This window comes from Paramacrobiotus metropolitanus, unplaced genomic scaffold, assembly GCF_019649055.1.
Source record: "Paramacrobiotus metropolitanus isolate TYO unplaced genomic scaffold, Prichtersi_v1.0 Parri_scaffold0000009, whole genome shotgun sequence".
In the NCBI taxonomy this organism is placed as follows: domain Eukaryota; kingdom Metazoa; phylum Tardigrada; class Eutardigrada; order Parachela; family Macrobiotidae; genus Paramacrobiotus; species Paramacrobiotus metropolitanus.
The window spans coordinates 1,913,121-1,933,359 of record NW_026570229.1 but is presented as its reverse complement, the minus strand read 5'-3'; the positions used below and the strand labels follow the sequence as shown (position 1 = coordinate 1,933,359).

At 43.9% G+C, this 20,239-nt stretch overlaps 1 protein-coding gene across 1 annotated transcript; it reads left to right on the top strand.

The window, feature by feature from the left end:
• The first annotated feature begins 14,152 nt into the window (after positions 1–14,152).
• LOC129582946 (uncharacterized) lies at positions 14,153–15,461 on the top strand. The gene is made up of 4 exons (XM_055474578.1): positions 14,153–14,761; positions 14,920–14,994; positions 15,114–15,215; positions 15,291–15,461. The coding sequence occupies exons 1-4, from the start codon at positions 14,153–14,155 to the stop codon at positions 15,459–15,461; spliced, it is 957 nt and encodes a 318-aa protein (XP_055330553.1).
• Positions 15,462–20,239: the final 4,778 nt, after the last annotated feature.

The window sequence follows — 20,239 nt, the reverse complement described above, 5'->3', positions numbered from 1 at the left end:
GGGCCAAGACTCCAACTCTGACTCTGATTCTGACCGCTCAAAGTCTGACTCTGACTCTGAAGGTTTCTTAGGTTTCTTAATAGGTTTCTTAGGTTTCTTAGGTTTCTTAGGTTCATACGTTTCTTAGGTTTCTTAGGTTTCTTAGTTTTCTTAGGTTTCTTAGGTTTCTTAGGTGTCTTAGGTTTCTTAGTTTTCTTAGGTTTCTTAGGTTTCTTAGGTTTTTTAAGTTATTCTTAGTTTATTCAGTCAGAGTCAGAGTTTGGACAGTCAGAGTCAGACTTTAAGTAGTCAGAGTCAGAGTTTGAGCGGTCAGAGTCTGAGTCAGAGTCAGAGCTTGAGCGCGGGCCACGAGATTGATACTACGAATGATCGACGCGCATGCAGTAACATAACGATCTTATTTGCGTAAGCAATATCAATGAGATTCGTGTGCAGGCTGTCATCCCTACCGGCGATCCAAGAAGCAGCTTCCCAAAATAAGGTGTTTGCTTCACTTCGCTATGAAGCCGGTCAGAACCGCCAAAGCAACGCCTGCCTGCAATTTATGATCACACTTTCAGAATAAATTACAGTAATACGTTCGACGGCCCAAGTTTGATTGGATCAACAGTACTTACACTGCAGACAAAACGATTGTCCACGGGCATAGCACCAAATTTCCAGCCCACGGAGTTCTCTTTGAACTTTCGGATCTCCTTAAGTAGCCGGTTCTCTTCGGCATCCGACATCCCGTTAATCTCGGACAATGTCTTGTCCAATACATCTGTCAGATGATTACCCTAAAAAAACGGCAGTTTTATCGGGCTAACGCAGACGTACAGTAGTGATTGTTAACCGATATTCCAAGCGTTCGAAGAGCTAATTACAATACCGGTATTTACAAAACAGCAGAGTATTCGAAAATCTTAGAAATGCAGACCCACCTCATCGCTTACGGTGGCGACGGCATTTGCTAAGACGACTGTCATCAGAGTTTGCGATAGTACTGCGATTAAATTAATACATGGTTGATATAGCCCGCGTTCGTCGTAAAAAAGCTCTCCGAAGACCAAGGCACATGCGATATAATCATGAAGGAATATTATACGCAATATGAAGTTCAAATGCCGGCTGACCCTCCAGACCTGATAAAAGTGACAACCATACTCCCATCCATGTGTCTGCCAGGCCGCGAGGGTTTCCCTATCACCATTGCTTCCCCGTCGATGGATTAACCTATGCCAATAGTAAAACGTGCAAACGGCTAGCAAACAGTACATAGTCAGAACGCCGCGAACCAAGGCCAGCTGCATTTCGGCAATGACACCGGCGTATATGCCCCAGTAGTACAGTGTTTCTCCTTTGGAAAACAACTTGTTATGGACGGTCTGTTCCCATAACTGCCCTCCGTGCGCGGACAATTCGGCAACATCAGTGAATAATCCCAGAGTATTTTTGTGCAGAAGGAAAAAGAATGCAGCTATGGCACTGAGGACAAAACCGCACTCCGGATTGGTACGCTGATTGAAGGTCGCAAACAATGAGCCCGGTTCTGATAGTGCCTTTCTGGAGCATAGAGAAATCGCTTGCAACTTGTGTATCGACATAATACTGTAAAAAATTGGCCCGGGTAGAGTGATTCTGGTTTATTAACATAAGCTGTTTGTTAACATTAATATAAGTTAGCATAAGCATTTAGAATTTTTTCAAATTGTTAGCAGTCCAATAATTCATTGCACATTTGTAATCGGCTAAGCCGATTTTGTTATTTCATTACAAAATGAAGGTTTCAGAAGTAACTAATTTAATAATAAAATAATCCACTCATAAACATGAGTTCTGCGACCTTTATAAGTTTTTCTGAAATTACAGAATATGCAGCGCGAGTCAGGCGTCAGTGGGTGGTTAACATTATACATAAAGGACCCGAAATACTAGAAAATTTGGAGTAATTCATCAGCCCGCAAAGAATTTCACTATCATTAATATTTTGCGCAGCTGATACTGCATTTTGCTCCCGCTACTTACGCTCTGCTGTGTAGATAGTGGTTATAAACGTTCATCAAATACCGAGGCATATCCCACAGGCTCCAGCTGGCACAAACAAAAACTATCCCAGATAAGCTCGACTTCAGTACGATAGCCGCGATTTTCATGTATTTTTTCTCTCGTTGACATGCCTTGATTTGTGGAGCGGTGTCCACAAACGCAACACTTAACAGCAGCACTCCCAGCACCACAAACCACAGTATGTTCAGTATAAACAGCAAAACCTTCCATCCCCAGTGGTGGTTGCCACACGAACGAACCAAGCCGAGCATCCGTAGCACCATCCACATAAACGCCACTAAACGGCTGAACCAGACAGCGCAACGCGCATTTGCCGCTTGAACCAGCGCCTCACGGTCAAAAATGCTGCCAACCGGCAATCCGCGACGCAGTATGACAAATCCAAATGTGAGACTCGGGAAAAATGGATCACATTCCAAATCACCCATTTTGCTTTACGTGCAAAACGCGTATAATACAGTACAATTTAATATCGCCTTAGTTAACTAAAATTTTCGAAAAGGTCGACGTTGGCACGCAAAGCGGGAGCCGGTAACGCTGCACAACTGGTATGAGTTTTAGTATGGCGGCCTAGAAACGCTCACTCGTTCTCAGGACCAGAAAAAATCGATTATAGATGTTGACATTAAAAATTGAAATTCAAGCTGATTGATGTGCACGGAATATGACCCTATAACAGAGGCAGCCATAAGTCGGCTGTCCGTGATGATCTCAGCGAGGGAGGGCGGTCAGATGAAGATCCTGTCTGTTGAGGAAATTCCGAAAAATGGCGATGGAGCGGAATCGAACCGCTGGCTACCGAGTGACATCCACGTAGCACAGCCACTGTGCCATCGCCGCTGTTGGCGAAGATCAAGATATTTGTGCTTGAGCTTGAGCCAACCAGGTAGGCGGCGGATGGGCGGCTGCTGTGTGTAAAGAGGATTCTCCTCTTACAACCCGTACCGATACATGGTGCTTCCATAACGAAATGCGGCCGGCCGGTGCGAGAAAATTCCTGAAAACTGTATTAATTTGAGAGGACTATTATTGACAGAGTCCACACTGTACACACAAGAGCACCACAGCTGTCTGCAAGAAAATAACGCTTCAACCAATCAACCAGCAGCAACGAAAAACGGTTCAGCACTTTTGGGATTATCGATTACTACATCACTACTATTGTGCCGATGCCTGCAAACACATCATCTGCGTACGATGTAAACGTTGACTCTGCGCAAGTGTTTTTGATTACAGAAATGACTGATCCGGATTAATTTCGTTGGCAGTATAAATTTGTTATTTTACAGATACAGATACTTGTAGTTTACCTACATGTAGTTTACATACTGGTTGTTGTTAATACGTTCTAACGGAAAAACGAGCCACGGAGTATCTTCGCCAACGGATCAGCATCGGAATCCAACGAGGAAACGCGGCATCGATCATGGGGACAGCGCAGATGGGAGCAAACGTAAACCAGATTTGTTCTGTGTTTAAGCCGCCTCTGGCAACTGATGTTTACTGAGTGGTTGTTTCCGAAGATGTTGTGAAATTTTTTGTGATACGTAGCATTCGTACGGAAAGTAGTATGTAGTTTTATCAGCGAAATAACATAACGATTAAACGCGATTCAGTTGAAAAAGGGCAGACTAAAAAGCAAAAGTAAACTGAAAAATACCGGGATAATAAAAATCGTTGCAACGACTCCTCTGTAAAGCAGCTAACAAAAATACTGCGAGATTGATTCTACGACTGATCGGCGCACATGCAGTAACATAACGATATATTATTAAATTTTGTACAAGCAGTGTCAATGGGGTACGTGAGCAGCCTGTCAGTTCCAGACTATCACTACTTGTACCGAAGATCCATGAAGCAGCTCCCCAGACTCAGGTGTTACTTGCCTTCGCTATACAGCCGGTCAGAAACACCAAAGCAATGCTTGCCTGCAATTTATGATCAACCACCCATGTTGAATTAATACTGTAGCCGCTAGACCAGATTGCACCACAGAGTCTGGTGTACGGAAAAATGCAAGCCCAATATACACACTTTGCACCCTTGCAACAATATTTGGAGTTCTGCTTTTAATTTCAAGCCATTCCTTGGTGAACTGCTCTGGATGGGATATAAGCTTTATTTACTTATTGGTAACAAAAATTTAAAGAAATGGCAAATTCAGAGCTCTGATATAGTTTTGTAAACCTGGTTTGTTGTGGTTTTTAGGGTGCCCCTGGCAGGGGCAGTTCAGCTGGCTTTAATACATTAAAATCAAAAATATAACGTGTGCGCCGCCCGTTGGGAGGAAGGCTCCTGCTCAGTGCCCGGCCAGTGGTAGCCTACGGCTGGATCTAAAAGTGGTGCAATCTGGTCTAGCGGCTACAGTATGTTATAACGTCCAAATTTGATTGGATGAACAGTACGTACACTCCAGACAAAATGGTGGTCGATGGGCATAGTACCAAATTTCCAGCCAACTGAGAGCTCTTTCATCTGTCCGATCTCCTTAAGTAGCCGGTTCTCCTCGGCATTCGACATCCCGTTAGTCTTGGACAACATCTTGTCTAATACATCTGTTAGATAGTTACCCTAAAATATAACGACAATTTCTTCGTACTATGTAATTCAGAAGCGCAACATCGGTTTTTCAAGCGATATTTAAAGCGTAGATCCAATTACAATAATACCACATTATTGTAATTGGATCTATTTGGTATTTACAAAAGAGTAAATTAAGCGATTGGCAAACCTAGAAATGCAGGCCCACCTCATCGCTAACGGCGGCGACACCGTTTGCTAAGACGACTGTCATCAGGATTTGCGAAAGCACTGCCATTAAATTTACACAGGGCTGGTATAACCCGCGCTCATGGTAACAAAGCTCTCCGAGGACCAATGCACATGCCATGTAATCATGGACGAATATTATGCGGAATATGAAGTTCAAATCCTGGCTGACCTTCCAGACGTCATAAAAATGACTAGTATACTCCGCTTCATGTGTTTGCCATTCTGCAAGCGTTTTATTGTCCCGTTCGCTTCCCCGTTGATGGATTATCTGGTGCCAATTGTAAAACGTGCACACGACCAGCAAGCAGTATGTAGTCAGAATACCGCGGACCAAAGCCAGCTGCATGTCAGCAATGACACGGGTCTCCACGAGCGCGACACTTAACATCAGCACCGCCAGCATCAGAAACCACAGTATGTTCAGTATACAGCTTTTAGGACAAAAAAGACGCATAATCCCACCCATAGCATTCCGAACGCATGCAGCGCAGTGCGCTGTACGGCTCAGCTAAAATATCCGGTTGTCGTACAAGTGCACTTGCCACGTGCGTACGGATATCTGGGTGTGGGCTTATGCGTCTTTTTTGTCCTAAGCTGTATACAGAAAAACTTTCCATCCCCGGTGGCAGGTGTTATACGAACGAACCAAGCCGAGCATCCGCAAGACAATCCACGTAAACGCTACCAAACGTTTGAACGAGACCATGTTACGCGTATCTGAAGCAGAACGGTTAAGTGTTTCACCATCCTGCAAATCGCTACGACCGCGACTATCACTTTCAAGATCATCCATCGTCCGGTTACTTGTGAATCGCGTAAAAAACTAGATTTCGTCGGAGGTTGCTTAGTTGATTAAAAGTAACGAAAAGGTCAGCTTTAGTGCACAAAGCAGGAACCGACAGCGCTAAACAACTGGCACCAGTTTTATTACAGTATGTCTGCTTCACCAAACGCTCAGTTTTTCTCAAGGCGAAAAAAAAATGATAACATTCAATCATTCATATAAAAACTGAAACTGGGGATACACTATGGCCCGTGTGCTACTGTGTGGATGTCGTCTGTGTTGCTAACTTCGGCGAACTTTTCATCTAAGTGCGCCCGGCCGATGCACGAAAATTTAAAAAAACTATTAATTTGAGAGAACTGTTGTTGACACAGCCCTTAATGTACACACAAGTGCACCACAGCTGTCTGCAAGAAATTAACGCTTGAAACGATCCACCCGCAGCAGTGGAAAACGGTTTAGCACTTTGGGTATCGATTACACATCATTTTAATTTAACTGTGTGCCTGCAGTACAATGTGAATATCGTTATCTTCGAATGATTTAACCGCTGACACTACGCTTTGTCTTTGTCCGTGCAGATGGAACTGATGCGGATTAATTCGTTTATTCAACTTTTATACGTAAGGGGCTCTAACAGGGGATGAACGGCTAGTTCACCCCTGTGCGCGAACAGAAACGGAAACTGAACGCCAATACACTGCACACTTTATCTCCCTCTCATACAACACATCAAAGGCCACTGCAGCACCTTGCTGAAGGGCCAAAAGGAAAAAGCATCCAGCTCAGAAGACGAAATCAAGCAACTGAAGAATCTACCAGACTTAGAATCTGGCAGATGGAGAAAAACACGGCAAAAACAGAAAAACAACCTAGCAGCCGCCTGTGCGCGGGTGAACGGAGAGCCACTCCTCTTCACATGCCTGCGGGTGGAACCCATGAGGTCCTTCGAATGCATCGCGCGGCGTCGCGAACTCCCCTCCATGTCTTCCCGGGCGTCCTGGCTGCCCATTGGGCTTTGAACCTCAGCTCGTCAGTCCACACAGCCGATGCGCATCCTTCACACCGCATGCACGGGCCGTGCCTGCGGTTCTGAAAAGCGGACACATACAGTGTAAGCACCTTGCTTAAAACGCACCTTCGCGCAAAAACTGTGTCCGCTGACGTCACCGGTGCCTGCGGTACTGATAGACGTCACATACGGCTGGCTTCACGGCTCGGCTCGCGGTACGCTTTGGTTCGGCTCGACTCCGGTCCACTTTGACCTGCTTTGCCTTGTCTGGGTCACTGCACTGGTCACTGGGTAAATTCCATTGTTTCTTCTGTACGGAAGGGTCACGTTCTGAGGAAAATCGAGCAGGGGTTTGTGCCATTGGAACGCTGGGGACCCTGCGAACACCAAAAATACGCTTCTTCGGTGAGGAAATTCCGCTGCACCGTCCGGGAAAGGTCGTCATTCCAGGTAAAACGGGCAGGGGTTTGGGGCATTCAGACACTGGTGACCCTGTGGGGCAGCTCACTGGTACGTTTTACTTATACCGCCTGGCTTCTCAGTTCCAGCACAGCAGTGACGTGACAAAAACGCGCTTCCTGGAGAATTTGGATCCCGTCGGTATTTCCCCTCGGTTAGCATGTCATTTATTTACAACCGTTTAGGTGTTGTGATGGATGGCACATCGCCTTCCTACTGGAGGTCTCAAGAGGAGCCAACTGCATTGACAGCTGCAGAGAGACCACTGGAAAACCTGCCCAATGCGGAATTACAGTAGAAAATTTAGATTGTATAGGTTACGGTTTAAATACCGACCCCAGACGGTGGGAATAGGCTAGTTTGATAAATATTGCACAAGAGCACATATACATACATACGTGATACAGTACATTGGGCTGCACGCTCGAGACTGAGGTTCCTCTATGTTTGACCATACTGTACTGAGCGTATGTACTCTATTAAACACGAGTGAATACAAATGTTCCGAAATTATTTACTATCGCAGCTTTGGGTTGCTAGTTATGATCCCCAGCGACAGCATTTGCGGCCTCGAGCTGCATGTAACCTTAACTGTCTCGGAAAGCACTTTTCCGGTCATATGTATCGAAACGTGCTCTACAACTTGGTTATATCAGGGGTAGGGGAGATATACGAGGACACACTAAGTATACGTGATAGACCAAAAAACCAGCGAGAATAAATGATAACCAATCACGTGTTGTGCAGCACACCCAGCCACCAAGGGTTGGCGGTCCAAGTACTGCGTAGTAAACAGCTCGTCTTTATAGACGCGTATGCTGACTTCCAGCTCTCATTCCTTGTGTGCTATGGAACGAAGCAATTTGACCAATGTAGCAAAAGATGCAGAAAAAAACTACAAGATTTTTGATACCCAACAAGTTGCAGTTTATAGCGATTAAGACAAGAGATAGCGTTTTTGAGTTTCTCGTAGACATAGCATAGGATTCTGTGTGGGGAACCCTTGACCGTGGATTCTATGCTCAGTCTACGAGAAAATGAAAATAGCTGTAATCTGTTTGAATCAGCGTATCTTCTCACTTCTTTGGTATCAAAAAATCGTGTTATTTTTTTCTGCGTCTTCTGTTATATTGGTTGAATAGTCACGTTCCAGAGTGCACGAGAAATCAGCGTTGAAAGTTTGCATAATTTTCAGTCAGTCATTTTTTATGTGCTTACAAGCAACTGCAAACCTGGGTGGTTGCCCGCGTTGCATGAGCCGGGCATGGTTATCACTTATTCTCGCTTAATTTTTTGTCTATCACGTATACTTAGTGTGTCCTCGTACCCGTTACAAGAGTTGTTGAGCGAAGACCCCAGCGCTACCAAATTTTACAGCAGTGGTTTGTCGTAGAAGTAATACCAGTTGCCCGATACGCACACCCACGGTAAGCCAGTTACAAACAATAACGACACTCGATAAATTTTCTGCGTTTTCTGAACAATCATGTTTCCAGGGTTCTTGCCTGGGGCAGCCAGTATCTAAAGATCAAATTAAATTATTTAATCGTCATGTCTACGCGCGAGAATACTCCCGCGCTATGAGCTTTGGCTACGCGCGAGAGTATCTCGCGCTATGAGTTTTTCGGCGCCACTATTTATGAAAATAATTAATACATTTCGACATAATTTCAGCTCTAGAGTTGTTTATATTATTGCATTATGATTGTCGCATCAATCAATTTGCAATCAAGTCAGTCTCACCGCAGTCGTTCGGAAACCGGTAGGCATTCCCAACCGGCGAATTATAGGCAGCACATCAGCTGCCGTTACTACAACATTATTTTTGGTCACAGAAGTTTTGCTTCGGGCGTTTCTTCCTGTACTCGAGGAGGAGGTGTCAGTGCTCCTGTTTGTTTGAAATCTCTTTATTTCAAGACGACTGCAGAATACAAATCAATCAACATTTATGAGTTAACCAAACAATGAAAACGTTTACTAATCACAACAGAAAGAGCTCAATTAACTTTTCCACTCCATCTATTGTTCCTAAAACGGGAGCCGCGTTTCCCCGCTGAATCTCCAAAGATAGCCGCTGCCGGAGAAATTCATGGGAGCGAGCCTCTCCGGTTTGATCACGCAGTCGTTTCCCGATTTCTTTGATAATAGCGGTAGCTGACGGTCCCCATGGTCCCATTGTTTCGAAGGCAATGGGTGCGAAAATGTAATGCCCGCTCAAGTAGAAGCACAAACTGGATTTTCTTTCTTCCGCTTGCACCGCGGCCGATCCGGCAGTCGACGATGTGGACCTACCTAATATGGGAAGCAGCAACCGTATCGACACAGGTGACATCCCACGCCAAGCACATTCCCCTCTGCCAGGCAAACGTTGTGCAGCCGTCTGGGCGTCGTTCGCTCGTGTGTGAGGTGCCGCGCGGTTCCAGCTTTTGCAGGTAAGCCGGCTGAAACGAGGGCGCGGCAAACAATTATTTTGTATTATATCCAAGAACCACTGTCGAAAATCCTCGTCCCGGACGTGATTTGCGCTCTGGATCTGTTTCCCCAATAGAAGGTCATACGCGTACGCAAAAGAGTATAGCAAGCATTTGTTACTGCCGGGAGACTGGGAGTACATAGGGACGCATAGCGGGTGTTTCTCATTCGAATTTGTCGCCTATCTTAATAATAATTATTACTAGTGCCATTGTGCGAGCTAGTTAGTCTCTGTTCGGGGCACATACGGTATGTTTTCCGGTAACCATAACGGTAGGCTACCGTCATGGTTTTCATCACCGTAAGAAGTTTGTGTGTTCGCTAAGCACAACGATAACGGTCGATACAGAGTTCGGCTCGGGCTCGGTCTCACTAAATTAACAATTGTTAAGTGAATTTGCAAGAGCATGACCAGCCGCTTGTGGCGAGGCAGTTTGATTGAACTGACGACTTCCGGTGTGTTAGTCCCTCACAAAATAAATTGTTTTTAAATGCTATTTTTCTTTTTTTAGTTTGCTGAAATATTTTAGTACATAGAGCGATGTTCAAATGGTTATTTCGTTTGAGAAAACGGTAATCCACTAATGCCATGGCTCTCAAGATTCTACCGGAGATGCCCAACGACACCAACGCTATGTGTCGTTATCCTAGCGGGCGTAACGATACGGTACAGGCAGAAAAACGGTAAATTTGGGGTGAGTCATATCGTTATCGTTACCGGAAAACCTACCGTGTGTGCCTCGAACAGAGATTATACATATATTATTACAGAATCGCAATAATATTATTGCAGAATCGCAATAATATTATTACAGAATCGCAATGGTCAGCGCAATGCGCGAGATGCCGGTTCGATATTATGATAATTACTTATGATACTTACTTTCATGTACGAAGGTGACTTTTACAGCATTTACAGTTGTCATGACTTGACAAATATGATAAACTACAAAGTATTAAGGAAAATCATATTTTTTTATTTTTAATTTCGTTCCACCCGAAAACTCTCGCGCGTAGCCAAAACTCATAGCGCGAGAAACTCTCGCATGTAGCCAAAACTCATAGCGCGAGATGCTCTCGCGCGTAGCCATTTCGTTATTTAATATGTAAATAATAATATAATAAATTAATATTATTTAATATAATAAATTAATATAATAAGATACAAATTATAATAATGCTGATGCTGTTATTCTTCAACGGGCATCGCTGCTCTCCCGAATGCTCCCAGGTAGAGAGATGCATGCTCCCGGGTTTGTTAATTACCTAAGTAGCCTTGTTTGTTGCAATTCTTTCGGGTATCCTCACACTGGTTACTTTTGTAATAAGTACTCCGTGTGATTTTCTGTAAAACTCGTAGTTTTATGGTCTTTTTTATATGATAAAGATAATTTTTATGTAATGTTTACGTAATGTACGTAGTCTACGTGGTATCTTTAATATTAATTTTTATGTAATGTTTACGTAATGTACGTAGTCTACGTGGTATCTTTAATATTTATATTTTTTATTACGTGGTATCTTTAATATTAATATTATTATATATAATATAATATTAAATAGCTGTAATCGAAAGGCACTTTGAATGTGTTCTGTACGATACAGAGCCGGAAGTTCTGTAACATTTCAATCACACCCCCTACCGCTGATTGGGGGGCCGAGTCAAAGTGTTCTGTATCTAAAAAGGAAGTCTCCTGGCTCCGTTACGATACAGAACTCGCATTTCTGACCACAAGTCAAAACAATAATAATTTGTAAAAATAATTCGTTGCGAATTTTTGATGTGTCAACTGTACGTAGAAAATTGAATTTTGAGTTTACCTTGGAGTTTTGAATTAATACTTTTTGAGATACGCTATTAGATTAGTGTAGAATGAGCACGCTTCCAATTATCAGTGCAAAAGCAGTAACGGTTATCAGCAATAATGCGACAGAAAGTGATGGCGGTCAAAACAAATCGTTTACTGGATAAAAAGGCAGTGAATTCCAGAATCTGTTCTGCTTCGCTCTCTGACGATTCACTGGAACTTTCAGATGAGTCGTCGCTACTGCTGCTGCTGCTCGAAGACTCATCGAGCGCTTTTCCAACGATCTGTAGCTCACAAAGGGTTTGCAAGTCGCGCAGGAGATTTTTACGAGAACTCATAGAGTCATACTAAAAAACTTTTGTAAAATCTTACAATTGGGGAATGGAAACAGTACGTGTCAAAAAAGAAGTGTCAAAAAGCAAAACAGAGTGTGACTATCTGAAATCACCGACGCATGGTGAAATATATACTTAAAATTAATTCGAATTAACTTATTAACGGGCACACATTTTGAGGTGGTCTCGCTGCTCTGTAACGCTCTGTAAGATTCAGTGGTGCACGATTGGTAAATTCATTTTTACAGAACTTCCGGCTCTGTATCGTACAGAACGCATTTAAAGTACCTTTCGAGTACAGCTAATAGGCGCTTCATTTTGTATGGACGATGAAGATGCTGTAATTCTCGTACTGATCTTGAAGTCTTTCAGTGTTAGGTCGCGTATGACTTAAGCTTTATCACTTTACCGCTTGGTGTCGAAATGAGCAAACGTCCGTGGATGCTGGTGTTTAGTACGGCCACTGTTCCGCTGTTGGCCAACAGGAATTTCCCGGGATACATCGGCACCGCCGTTCAGTTACCAAGTTGGTCTGCGGACAGAATGCTACAAACGGGATCCCTTAGTATTCAATAATATGCAACGGACAGTTCTGGGTCCGCAAGACATAATGAGATAATTGACACTTACTGTGGTTCGCTGGCAGTCGAGGCTAACATCCACAAAAAAATATCTGCAGCCAGAAAACGTTAATTTCACGTTCAACAAGCAGCGAAGTTTAAATTGAATTTGCTCCTCTGATGCATATTATGCGTCGGTGACTTACCAATTGCAACAACCAAATCATTGCTGAGATGTTAGTCACTGACGTACGAACGACGTGTATCACAAAAATTAATTAAAAAATGCACGTATCTTGGCCTGAACTGCGCTTTTTTACCAGAATAATAATGGTACAAACGGCACCTTTTCGCGTGAGCTCGTTAACCTTCTTTAGCTTTGTTGGACTTTGCTGGAAGTCCTGCTTCGTTTACGACTGAAGTGAATCAACGCGGGCGACAGCGGTAGCCCACGCTTTCTGTACTCCCCGAACTTCAGGTGGTGGTGCATCTTGATTCGTCAACTGTTGCCATTGGGTGATTGGTTCACTGCAGTACGTCTCCGGCTGGTAGTTCGTAATTGCGGAGGCCAAGGGTCTGGTCTTGTATGCCCGGAGCCAAAGTATCACGGGCGCGGTTACCTAATGCTGCGCGGCTGCTAGGCGTATGAGGAAGCCCCAAAGGGCTTTACGAGCACAATCGACTGGTGGAGAACCCAAAGCTGGTCAAAAAAAAGACACAGCCGCACTTTGCGATTGCTTTATGCGGCTAGTTGTTTCGAAAACGACTCGGTTTACATGTTCAGCAATGCATTAATCAATGCAAGGCGATAACCGGTGGGCGGGAATGTCAGGAGTACGAAGAAATGCCAGAGAGATAGGACATCTCCACGAAATTGTTGAGAATATTCGGTGTTGGAGAGACCGCTAATTACGCGGGCTGTTTCAGAGAATAAGTTTGGGCTAGAGTTTGTTGTTTTTTTGAATTAGACATTAGAAAGAATGGCGTTCAGTTTAAAATGCCGCTTGGTTTTCATCTAGGTTCACCTTTATGAGTTACCATAAAGCATAATTATGAATTTATGGACACCAGTTTTACTTGAATAATTGGAAATAAAAATCAAGTTTCGTTGAATACTTACTTAGGTAATACAAGGCAAACAAGTTACGGGTAGCAATACAGCCTTACGGCGAACAGTTCAGGGATTACTTTCGGAAAATCGGAAGTGAGACAACGTAGTGTACTCCCATAATTCCCATGTATTTGTTTTAATTATAGAAAGCACCAACTGAAACCGAGATAATTCCCCTGGTGGTTGGAAATTGTTCGTATTGATTATGTGTTCAAACACGGCACAACAATAACTGAGAAAATTTTCTCCCAATACCGCTATGTCGAGACACCGAGCCTAACTACTCTGTATCAATGCACCTATGAGTATCATGCTATAATTCCATATAAACTACTTAATACTTCTATGCTTGAATCGTCGCAGTGATAATTGGCAACTTATAATCAGTACAAGCATGGAAAAGATAGGCGATTACAGGAAGGAAATTGCGGCTGTTTTTGCTTGGCAAGAACTCTGTCTCAGGTTGTTCGGCTTCTTATACGTTCGCAATGAAGCAACTCTTTTCAAAAAGCTGTACAGTGTGAGTGTGGTGAGCTTTCTCTTAATCGGTGGGATATTTTGCGCTATCACCTACGTGCTTTCTCTTATGTGGCTCATCAAGGAAAAAATAATGATGTTTGGCACTCCCTTTTTCCTCATGCTCTTGTATTTACCATATTTCTTCACGAACATCCGTGCTCTCTTTGTCCTGGTGGATTGCTTTTGGAAACGCGCCCGTTACAGCGAGTTGCAACAACAGGCTGCTGTTCTTCTTCGACATCACTCAAGACAAAACCTTTTATTGGACAAAATGCGCCGATGGAAGCAGTTGTCTACGGTGCTCGGGGTTGCTTCGTTTTTAGCCGTGCTGATTTTTGAGGTTGTGGACTGGCTGAACTGGTTGGATCGTGATCCGCGACGCTGGAATATGGCGTATAATCAGTCATATATGCCCTTACGCATTCCAGGATGGTTGTTTATCATTATCTGGACATTTTTCAATAACTTTCCGTACATTCTCTCACAGCAGCTGTACATCAGTTTACTGTTGTATTCTCGGATATTGAAAGAAGCTCTAACTGATATTCACCGCTGTTTACCGGTACGAAACAAGAAAGCATTTGAACAGGTCACAGGACAGCGTGTCGAGGAGAAAACCTCAATTTCTTACCCGGAAGTAAAAATGTTAAAGCATCGCTATTTGGATGTATTACGCTGTTCTTCGGATCTGAATGGTGCATTTGGAAATTCGCTGTTTGTCATTTACGGATTGGACTTGCTGGCCATGTGCGGGTTTGTCGCCGCGATTGCAACCGATAAGGAACCGCAACTTTCGGCCTACTTGGTGAATTACGTCAGTGTGGTCGTATTTTCTGCGTACATCAGCTGCATGGGACTGATGGCTGGAATGCACGAAGAGGTGATGTTGAAAAGCTAACAAACGCCGCTAAATATCTCTGTTAATTCCTGTCTAATTGCATGATCCGACAAATATTCGTTCATACCGTTAAATCTAGTCCAGGCCTTATAAGGCTATATGTACACTGTAAGTCCTCTTGATTGTAATGTTTTTTGTAGTGTCAAGCGCTCGGTCTAGCATTATACGAAGCAATGGAGCAGACAGAAACTGGTTCCCAAACGGCAGTCTTTCAGGTATGGAATCTTGCCAAGTAGATTTTCTCCGTTTTTTCTGCACAAAAAAATGCGACTATTTAATGCGAACAAAAGATTTATCCTAAACATTACTGAATTCCTTGTTCCGTACGGTTTAGATGGAATCATATGTGGGCAGCTTCATTACCCTGGTTCGTGATCATCCTGTAGTATTGACGGGGGCCGATATTTTCCATGTTACGCGCAGTTTTCTTGTTGGCGTAAGTAGTAGTACGAAGTACTACGCTCTACTTACTTATGGAGCTGCCACGCACAATTAAGTAATTGCTTTGCAGACTGTAACCTTCATCATATCATCAACAATTTTGCTAAGCGAGATTTCGGAACGGACAAAGACCACCGATGAGACGGCAGGCAGCCATAATTTCAGCTGTCAAGTGGTCAATGCAACGGCTGCTTTTCAAATATTCACAAGGAATTCATCTGCGTCTAGTTCACGATTGTAAAGTTTTGATAGTGTTATTCAAAAAGCCGTGTGTCCGTTGAAATACGGATGTAGCCGCTGGTGAAAGTTAATACGGCCACGACAACTGGCAGAAACTCAGGCGAGAACTAGAGTGCTTAAAACCTTCCCACTTTTCCCGACTCTGTCATCGTAATACTCTCGAGTTTATACAACCACAAAGATTTGCCAGATCCTCATAACATGCAACGTAAAAATATGAAGTTTATCGAAAGGAGCAGAATCTTTATTTTTAACTGCATGTCAATGCTCCGGCATATACATAAAATAAATGTCAGCTATCCTACTTCTTGTCCTTTTGCTGCATTCGAAAGGGCAGTGTGACACTGTGAGTGTGAGTGTTAAGAGAAGGAAGCCTCGTTGACATTTCAGCATAGCATGTAAATTACGAAGAGCCAAGTGGCATCAGTGCAAGCTGTTCAATCGAAAGTGTAGGCTATAACAGCACAAAAGTAGACCTGATGGTTTGACGGCGTTTATGCTAATCGTCTGTCTAAATACGCGGCAAACTGTTGCAGAGTCTCCGCTGCGTCGATCACTGCAACGCGACAATGCAGTGTCCGTATTTCCGAACGGTACGACAACTAAAAATATTACGACATACTCTGTAATCATGCTTTGAAAAACAATCTCGGTAACATTTTCGTTAGAAACTCTCCTGGCCTCACGCAAAGACAACATGGCATGAAGAACGGTTACATTTAGTGCGAAATACAGTGTATCTGTTAGTACACCCCGGCGGCATAGTTTTAGCGGCTGAGCAGCCAATCTAAAATGAGAGTTTCCCAGCAACGCAGAGTCATGGAGAAACTGTACGATATAAGAAAGAAGTTGCAGCCATTTTTGATTGTTAAGAACGCCATTTTCGATTGTTTGGCTTCTTATCTGGCGCCAACGAAAAATTAAATCTATAAAAGAAGTTATAGGGTGTCAGCGTGGTCAGCTTTTTCGTAATCGGTATGTAGTTTTGCGCTATAAACTATGCGCTTCTTCTTATTTGGATCATCAAGGATGAAATCGTGACTTTTGGTACTCCCTTTTTCCCCCGCTCTCGTATTTACCATACTTGTTCGCAAATATCCGTCCTCTTTTTGTTCTCCTGGAATGCTGGTGTAAAGGCGCCGCTAAAGTTGAGCTACAACAGCAGGCCGCCGACCTTCTTCGACATTGTTCACAGCTTGACCTGTTACGAGGAAGAATACGCCTATGGAAGCATCTGTCGGTGGTGTTCGAGGTGGGTTCATTTTTAGCCGTGTTGATTTTTGAGGTTGTGGACTGGCTGAACTGGTTGGATCGTGATTCGCGACGCTAGAATATGGCGTATGATCAGTCATATATGAGTAATATGCCCTTACGCATTCCAGCATGGTTGTTTATCACTAGTTGGGCACTTTTCAACAGTTTTCAAATGTTTTCCTTGCTTTCTTTCACAGCAGCTGCACATCAGTTTACTGCTGTATAGCCGGATTTTTGAAGAAGTTTGGAGTGATATTCGTTGCTCTTTACCGGAACGGAACAAGAAATTATGCGAACGGGCTGGCATGAAAACAAAAATTTCTCATCGGGAACTCAGAATTTGGAAGCTGCTATGACTGTCTATACAATTGTACTTTTGTACCCGTGACACAGTCTTATATACGGTACGTAAACACGCCAACCTGTCTCATATACGTACACAAGCCAATGATGCTTTAAAAGGTGTTCCTGCTTAAAACATTGAGTCTTGAGACGTGCTGACACTGCTGAGTGAACAACCCATTCGTAAATGTCTTTAAAAGATCGAAACCAGCATTCGACCGTACCTCCGGAGAAGGCCACCAGTTCCCGTTGGAATTTTAGCCTGCAGGGAAAAAATGCCTCGGAGATGTTTTCGGCCTCGACTTTTGATACAATCTCGGCGCCTAACCACGCCATGGGTCAATACGAGCGATAGGGCTCCTCTTCGGGCACGAGTTGTAGTAAGTCATTATATCGCCAGATTACTTGATTGTGGAGATCTTCAGTGGCACGGTCTGGTACCGTCCGTTTTACATTGCAGCGAAGCACGGCTTCATCGCCGCGGTACACCGTCTATCCGGCAAGATTTCAGCAAATGTCTCACTAGCTCTGAGAACGGTTGGCAAGAGAAGGTAATGTTTACGCAGCGCTCGGCGTTTCGCAGTTCCTGAGCCATTCTTCCAAGCATGCTGGGCCTCGTCCCGAATTCGAAGCGAATCTCGTTGCGATACAGCAACTCCACCTCGCGAGGTGGCTTCGCGTACCGCTTCTGTAGGCATGGCCACTGCATACTGCCACCTCGTGCGGTTGAGCAACCGTACCATACCGAGATTCGCTTCGAAATCGGGACAAGGCCCTACTTCGCCGGTATCAGGCAGCGACACATTACGGATGCGGAAAACAGTCACAGGAACAACAAATGGGAAAGTGTAGCGATCAGCGTTCCTATACTTGTAGTTGGCTACCACAGGTTTTGCTTTCCGGGAAATAGCCCGATTTTGGTGTGTCCCGGTTATGTATTATGTATTTAGAATCACCTGTAGATGTTTCACAGGCGAATACCACAGTAGCACCGAGCAATGGATGTTGCTGGATCAGGGACGTAGCACCGGTTTCAGGGTTTGGCTGAAGGCTCTCCTGAGGAAAGTGTAATATAATTTTATTGAGGGTGTGACTGCCGATGCCTTGCTGAACAATATCATACGCTGCAAAGGAGATGAAAAGTTCATGCAAACGTGAATTTAATTTACCGGAGGACAATGCTTTACTCTGAGTGTCTTCCATCATTTCAGCCCCTTTGTTTTATCGAAGTGGTTGTTTTGCCGCAGTAAGGTCGGCGAAGTACGTACTAAAGTAGCTTGTGAATATCTAGCCGCACATTGCGCCGTAATAGCTTTGCGCTGTTATCGTTACTGTGCCGCAGCTGTATGATCTTTTGCGCGTCTGATCACTTCGGCCGCGTTACATTTTGGCCGCACAGGTTCAATTCGGCGAACGTTCATTTCGGCCGTGGCTCACTTCGGCCAACACTCAATTCGGCCAATGCTCATTTCGACAACTGGACGTTTCAGCCATCTTAGCTTTTCTTGGGTTTCCTACATTTTCTAGGTTTTCTTTGGTTTTTTATGTTTTCTTAGGGTTTTAAGGTTTCTTAGGTTTTCTTAGGTTTTTTTAGGTTTTGTAGGTTTTCTTAGGTTTCTTAGATTTTCTTAGGTTTGTTCAGTTTTCTTAGGTTTCTTAGGTTTTCTGTGGTTTTCTTAGATTTGTTATGGGTTTTAGGCTTCTTAGGTTTCTTAGGTTTCCTTAGTTTTCTTAGGTTTCTTAGGATTTCTTAGCTTTGTTATGGTTTCTTTTCTTTTTTTTCGATTTTCTTATGTTTTCATAGGTACATATTCTTAGTCTAAAGCTAGATCCAGAATGGATCCAGAGACAGAGACAGAAACGGGATCTATCCTGTGGAGTGAGCGATACGATCTGGATCGCGAGCTATGCGGAAACACAAAACGTCGCACCGTAATCGCTGACTTTTAATAATATTGAAAGTCTGGAGACCAGAAATCAACAAGTGATCGGCGCAGCTCGATCGTAAAACGTAGAGCCAATTCCACAGTGTGCATCACTGTGCAGCACGTGCTATGCCGCGCCCACTAGCCAATCAGAGCGAGACACAACACAGACACGAAATCCTAAGGCGTAGCGCCTAGCGCCACGGGCGTGAACGCTAGTGAGCCTCGTCTCACATGCCTCTGGGGGGATGCCGAGCTCCGTTGAGGCTGGACACACTCCCGAATCCACGAAAAGACGGTCGCTGGTGTCTGTGTGTGCTCAAAAACATCAAATTCTCTTATTCCATTTATCACATCAATTCCAAATACACAATGTGAATTAAAGAGATCTGTATCAAAATAATATTCCATATCAATTCTAATACAAAACAGATCAACAGTTAACAGATCAACAAAAGTTTAAATCAAAATGTAGACTAGGATCCTCCATTTCTGACTCGTAAAGGTCACAGGTCCTGTCCACCGTTTTCCGCACTTTGGTCCATTCCGCTCTGTTGAGCAACTTCGCGCATCCGTAGTGCGACTTCATCACAATCCGCTTGAGAATCAGGTGCGTATCAAGTACGACTTAGGAATACTGCTTCAACCTTTGGAATACGGTGCGTATCAATTGTACGACTTCAAAATGAGATCCAATAAAGGTCATGGAGGGACGTCATGTAGACAAGCGTAGTTCGCTTCCTCCCTGGTAAAGGTCATCCTCTGTTGAGATGATCCGTTGAGATGTGCGACTCGTTATGGGTTAATGGTCCCAAAAGGTCATGCGACTTGAATTCTAACATGGTGACTCTCTTGGGCGGTAATGTTCCCAAAGGTCATCCAACTTCTCTTCAACATCCATTAAAGGTCATGGAGGAACTTAGCCAATTTTTGACGGTTTTCAAGCACTTCTTCGCTTGCCTCCCTGGTAGAACTTTCTGGTTGACCTTTCCATCGCACATCCGACTTCAACATGCCTCGAGCGGCCAGAGTGCCGGCAGAGTTTACCGTAGCATCTCTGATGGGGCCGGCTAACTACCGCATTAAATTTACCCCGTGACGCTTCCACATTAGATCTTTTACTCTTGTTCGCCGGTTGTGGCCCAGCTTCGGTACGAGAGATCCGGCTTGATTACCGCTATTCCTCTCGTTGACTTATAACACTGATTCGCTTGGAGAGATTGCCGGCATAGTTTACCGTAGCAACTCTAATGAGGCC